Source organism: Oreochromis niloticus, linkage group LG22 (genome assembly GCF_001858045.2).
Source record: "Oreochromis niloticus isolate F11D_XX linkage group LG22, O_niloticus_UMD_NMBU, whole genome shotgun sequence".
Taxonomy (NCBI): Eukaryota; Metazoa; Chordata; class Actinopteri; order Cichliformes; family Cichlidae; genus Oreochromis; species Oreochromis niloticus.
In genome coordinates, this window is record NC_031985.2 from 27,699,825 (window position 1) to 27,706,212 (window position 6,388).

General features: G+C 41.3%; 1 protein-coding gene across 1 annotated transcript; it reads right to left on the bottom strand.

Moving 5' to 3' along the window:
• Positions 1-1,375: 1,375 nt before the first annotated feature.
• On the bottom strand, positions 1,376-4,986 carry LOC100711041 (alpha-L-fucosidase 1). The gene is made up of 8 exons (XM_003448924.4): positions 4,423-4,986; positions 4,132-4,266; positions 3,593-3,730; positions 3,400-3,505; positions 3,043-3,243; positions 2,558-2,748; positions 2,034-2,133; positions 1,376-1,949 (listed from the first exon to the last, which is right to left on the bottom strand). The coding sequence occupies exons 1-8, from the start codon at positions 4,956-4,958 to the stop codon at positions 1,815-1,817; spliced, it is 1,542 nt and encodes a 513-aa protein (XP_003448972.2). The 5' UTR covers positions 4,959-4,986; the 3' UTR covers positions 1,376-1,814.
• Between the last annotated feature and the right edge of the window lie 1,402 nt (positions 4,987-6,388).

Below are 6,388 nucleotides of genomic sequence, written 5' to 3' on the forward strand. Positions count from 1 at the left end.
GGTCAAGTTACTTGAAAATAGTAATTAGTTATTAGTTAGAAGTAATTACTGATTACTTCTCCAAGACAATAATCTAGTTACTTTACTGATTACTTATTTTGAGAAGTAATTAGTTACTTTATTACTTAGTTACATGATACACAACCTGAATAGGTAATAAACAATAGACCTTTCAGCCCAATTCTATTTTTTCTGCATATTTCATGATATAAAATTGGATCAAATAAAAAAGTCTCTTTTTAAAAATTGTTTTATTAATTTTAATCTTCTAACTTTATTCATCAAGCAAAAATGTAATTATATGCAACATTCTCTGACTTGAAGAAATTTGTTTAACATTTAAACCTGTTATCTGCATACTTCAGCATATAAAATAAAATAATGTTTTGTGTTTACACTCACTCTTTCAAATAGATGCAAGTAAAACACCGCAAAAAATAAATAAAATGAAAGGTTCAGCCGCACTAAGTCCTGTTGCGCTTAAATCTATTTCCACCTGTTTAGCAGGAGTGAGGCCAGTGGAGGTTTATCTTATATTATATCCCTTACTTTACTAGTTACTTGAAAAAAGTAATCTGATTACAGTAACACATTACTGCCTATCTCTGTTCATTACATACTGTCGCAATAGTCTCGACAGTGGTGTAATTTCCCTTTGTGTGACTATACCAGTAAGGTAAAGTGGAAATGGAATGCATTTTCTGAGCTTTTTAGTAGTTTTACATGTTTAAAAAAAACAAAAACAAACAAACAGCTTTTTTCATGATGAATATTTCAGACTAAACTCAAGGGTAAATCACTTTATAGATTCACATCTTTTTTGCAGCATTGATGTATTAACCTCGACAGCACACGGCTAAAATGCAAAGTAGAGGTCAATGATAAGGATTCTCCAAACCGATTTTCCATTTTTCTCGCGTCCGTCACCGCCTGGAAGGATTTACAATGCAAATTCTAAGCAGACCCGATAAACCTATTAAGAAAGGCTAAAGGAGAGGACAAAAACAATTTAACGCTGGCATTCTCTGTCAAATGCTCAGTCCCTGTGGCCATTCACTTCTCAGTTAAGTGGAAAGTCAGACTGACACATTCAGGGGACATTTTTGTCAATTCGCACATCCTAGGAATTGAAAGCAGTCAGTGGTTACTTATATATGAATAAGGACCTCCTGTGGCACTTCAGGGGTTAGAACATCAACGCAGTCATCCATTAGTACAGATGTCATAACATTATCATGCCCCGCAGGTTTGTTACTGTCAACTGAGGCACTGATGCATTAATAAAAATTGAAGGTGCCATTTATGCTTTTAGCAAATCCTAAAATACCTGCTTGCTGACTGACCCTGCATTGGAAGCTTAATAATAACAGAACAATTAGAAGACGAATCAAGTTATCTTTTATTCCACCAATTTTAAAAGGAGGCAAGTAGAAAAAATAAGTGCTTTGTATACAATCTGCTCATTTTCAAAACAAACTGCTGGCATAATGAATCATTTCTGAAACGGCACTCAGCCGAGAAACTGCCAGAAAAGCTCCACAAGCTCAACAGCAGAATCCCGTTTTCATTCATAGACACGCGCTCATGAAAAAACAAACACAACTGAGACACAGTGACAGTAAATCTTTAAGCCTTCAGAGCGTCAAAGCGATCACCGAGGAGGAGTGTTTCATTCTTTCACTCTGGAAATGATACAAACTCATTACACGGGTATTTTCCTTTCAAGACAGACAGTGAGTTTCCCCATTAATCTACAATCATTAAAACCTGAGTCGAGTCATTTGAAATAATTCAACATTTTGGGCGTTCGTAGCTTACTGCACGAAGTCCAGTCCAAGCGTCCATGCCTGAGCAGGAGTGTAAGGCAGCTCTGGCAAAAGGACAACAAGGCCACCACCGGGGTTGACTGGGGCCCAAGATAAAGGTGTAGGATTCCCCACCAAGAACACCTGGACAAGAGATAAAAACAGATCAAAAAAAATAGTTCATGTTTTTCAACTGTGAGTACGACATGGACAGCATTGTTTCTTTACCTGTGTGATGGACGAAGTTTTGGGTGCCAGCAGTTTCACTGTGCTCATCGGGGGTTTGGCTGTTAGGATGGCATAGACTGTCAACCCTTTAGATGTATACCTAGAACAGTGAAGACCATTACAGAGTTTTTTTTCTGCATACAAAAGTACCAGCACCAAACAAAGTAAAAATCACCAGGACTGGTGGACTAAGCAAGGTAACACAGACTCATTGCCTAACTAGATCAATACAGGTGATCATAGCTAGCTTTATTATGCACTTTACTGTGAAAATTCTCAGCTTCCTCACATTGAAACAAACACCATGCTATTTAACATACGTGTTGCCAAGTACAACAGTACTCATCCTGTCTGTATCTGCCCGTAACCTGCACTAATCCTCAGAGCCGATTAGCTCTCCCACTGCACTAAAACTCTCATACAGTTGACAGATTGTGGATAGACTCATCTTGAATCTAGAGAGTCAAGAAAATGCAGTGAAAATACAGTGATGTGATCTGAGTCACATCTCCCTTTTTTCTTACCAAACTGGTACAGTGGTGTTTTCTGACTGCACCCTCCAGGGTTTGGAAGAGTAAATGGCCTGCCCGTTGACCTCCAGCCAGTCTCCAACACCTCTTAGCCTCTCCTCAAACAAAGGGGGGATCATCCCGTCAGGTGTGGGACCCACATTCAGAAGGTAGTTACCCCCAAAAGCCACTGTGCGGACCAGATCCTGCAACAAAGCAACAGCAGACACAAGAGGAAGCAGGCAATAAAACGGTGTTACAGTCCAGATAAGCAAAAGATGACTGATCCATTATGGCCTAACCATCAGAAACCAACAGAACAAAAGGACAGCACACTTGGCTTGGATTAATTGATTAAATACAGCCATTATAATTACAAGAGTATTTCCTGAAGGCTGTACACACAAGCAAAGATTAAAGATATTCTATAACAACCATATACAAATAAAAGCAACGTTAACTTTAAATGCAGAAGCTAATATCTGTGTGCATATCCTCACCTCGATAATCGCAGCCAATGGCAAAAGTTCGTTCATCTTCATGTTTCGACGGTAACCCCAGGAAAGAGTATCCACAGATGTGCATTTCTCCCACTTGTGTGTGGGCAGCTGGCCCGGCGTGTACTTGTCCTCGCAGTTGTAGTATCCGCCATGTTTACAGGCACAGCCAGCTCCCCATCGGTCATTAGTCACAACGGTATCCTAAGAAAAAGAATGAGGACTACTTTTGCTACCTGCAGTTCAATACACCACAGCTAAAATCCAGGAAGCACAGGGGATGTCTTTTTTGCAGCATCTGAACTTTCAAAATAAAAGCAAGTGCACAATCTATGACTACCTTGTCATAAAGACACTCACTTTAACTGGGCTGTCGTTGTAGAGCCAGGCCAAGAATTCGGTAGAGTTCCAGTAGGTGTCAGGTGCTTCCCAGTCTCCGTCAGACCAGATGACTTCAGGTCGATACCTCCAAGGCAACAGGGGAGCAAAGGTTTAAATATACTGCTGGCATACATGTATAAATTGCTGACGCAATATTTTAAGCACCACAGACCTTACAACCATGTTATAAAGCTCTGGAAGTAGTTTCTGCAGCACAAACTCCTGCGTTTTGAAGCCATTCTTCTTGTCAATGAGATAGAGAGGGTGGAACCACTCATACAAGGAATTGTAGAGTCCATAATGCAATGACCTAAAAGGGGAAATTACAGACGTTTATTAAAAAAACGGCAATACGTGCAATTTAAATGACATCACTTGGGAACACATCTGATCTAACCAACAATTACAACTGATACACATGGCTGCACCGTTATTAATGATTCATCTTAACCCAACAATCATCTGTTGGTAAAGAAGTTTATGACAAGTAAGTTCCACAAATATGAAGCTTTAAAGCTTTTCTGCATCGTTAATGACACCTGACTGACAAATGAAGAGCTCTGAACAGGCTGATCGATATGAAAATACAGGAAGCTCTGTAGGAGGAAGGCAGTGGGTTAAAACTCACTGGGCTTCTCTGCATATCAGTGTCATACCATCTGTCAACAATAACCACCTTTTTTTTTTAACATCGTAACTTAAGTTTTTCACCTGTTGCGCACTGCCTCTGCCAGGTCTCCCACCAGGTCCCTGTGAGGACCAGTATCAACAGAATTCCAGTTCCATGAGTTTGGAGACTCCCAGTTAGTAAAGCCTTCGTGGTGTTTGGCAGTCAGGACCACATACCTGCATTGACGAGGGTGTGCAAGTAACACAGGGTACGTGTACTGTGTAATAATAATACTACTACTACTACTAATAATGATAATGATAATGATGATGTGTATACTGAGAGAAGGCGAGGGTCAAAAAGACGATACAATATTAAAGAGAAACACTCACTTTGCACCAGAAGCTTTGAAAATATCCGCCCAATCATCCGGATTGAAGAACTGCGCGTGAAACTGACGAGCAAACTCCGGGTAGGTGAAGCCCGGTGGGTAGTTCTGGGACATGTAGTTCACATATTTCTGGTCCGGGGGCTGCTGGCCCTGCCAGTGCCACCAGAACCACTCGCTGCCAAAGCCGGGCACAGAAAACACGCCCCAGTGGATGAAAATTCCCAGTTTGGCTTCGTCGTACCATGAGGGCAACGGCCTGGCGTCCAGGCTCGTCCAGTCCGGGGTGTAGCGAGCCGCAGTTTGAGAAACAAGAGCAACGACAACAACAAACACGGTTAGCATGATAACAGGTGAGCTTCCCCGCAAACTCCTGCAGCTGCTCGAATGAGGATGTTGAAGGAGCGTCACATTTACAGTTCCCCTGACTGTGTGTCCAGAAACGGAACAACAGGAGTCCAAATGTCCCACAGGCAGCTCGGTAAAACAGCGACGTTTTAGGTCCTTTCCGCTAAACTGTGCCAGTTTTATTTCCGTCATATGACTCGGAGCCACTATCACGTGGTTGAGTTTTTCTTGGGTTTTTTTGTTACAACTTTATTGAAACAGGTGGCCAGAACAAAAAGACACCTGCACATGTAAAAATAAAGAAATACGTATTTGGGTATTTGTGCAGCATTTTTTCTTGGGAATATTGAATCATATATAATTTTTTGTTTTGGACATTATTAAAGAAATTAAAGGAATCTCTAAGAATATCTTGACTTATTCTTAATCAGGAAATTACAGAAAGGCAATTCTTTTATTTTTTGCGTTATTTTTCTTCAGTAATTTTGACTTAATTCAATGTGTGTATATGTATTCATGTATTAATTTATTTAATGTTTTCATAAAAAGTGCTTTAAAAATAACGTTCTGGGCGAAGAGTTTTCAGTGGTCACTCCTTCAAGTGACTTCAGTCTCTGTCTGCAATAACAATAACGGCTCATAACGATCATTAATAGTCTTCAAATTGTTTTTGACCAATGTGTACTGAAACCAGCAAAGTGAATCAATCGTGATCCATCATTATTCGTGTGTTCTCAATATGAGTGGTGCTGTATTGATGGCTCTAGTTTTGCAAAAAACCTGTATTTTATAGACATAACACCTGACAGATGTTAAGGTGAGGGACAAATATGAGTATCCAACATCTGGAGGCAGATTGCTTTTAATGGTTTTGAAGATGACTGAATTTTCCGAGGAAGATGTTCTCTGCACATCTGATTACAAAGAAATAAAAATCCCGATCTCGCTCCAAAACAAAGTGTGTAATTTTGCAAGTCATAAAAACTTAATAATAAACTCGAGGAAACATATTTCTAAGGCATATTTTCTTTACCATTAATAACGAACTTCTCTACATTGGACAGTTTTCTTTGGGAATACCGGGATGCCGAATGGGAATAATTCAGTCTTTACTACCACATTCATGTCTCCAAGTCATTCTCGTTACTGCGCGCAAGCTCCGTCGTGGAGGACTCGATCTGTGGCTCGTTTTGCACCTCACACTTTATGTCCGTCGAGGTGTCCGTGTGTTCTTGGCCGGATGTGTACTCGGCTAAAGCTTCCAGCCCTGCCGCGATGAGGACGTCCTCTCCCTGCGTCTTGCGGCTGTAACCCAGCCTCTTCAGGGTCCGCCGGGCAGTTGCAAGTGAAATGGGCTTCTCCACCCCGCTGCTGTTGTACATGGCATGGATCTCCTCAATCGTAGCCTCGCTGTTGGCTTCCATCAGCCTTTCCAGTCTCTTCTCTCCGTTCTCGTCCACGAGCCGCTTCCGTCCACACGGTCCCCGCTGACTGAAGGTTTTCTGCTTCTGGCACCATTCGCTGTAAACTCGAGACACCGCGGTCTTTGAAAAACCCAACAGGTTCACTGTTTGCGAGATGCTGAGCCCGCCGTCTCGGGCTCCCACTATCATACCCCGCTG

Bases quoted from the DNA above. Each gene is read 5' to 3' on its own strand.
- LOC100711041 (XM_003448924.4), bottom strand. From the start codon at position 4,958: ATGACGGAAATAAAACTGGCACAGTTTAGCGGAAAGGACCTAAAACGT. The intron at 3,731-4,131 runs GTGAAAAACTTA...TTCCCCTTTTAG, and splicing joins GCAGAGGCAGTGCGCAACAG to GTCATTGCATTATGGACTCT. The intron at 1,950-2,033 runs GTAAAGAAACAA...TCTCTTGTCCAG, and splicing joins AAACTTCGTCCATCACACAG to GTGTTCTTGGTGGGGAATCC.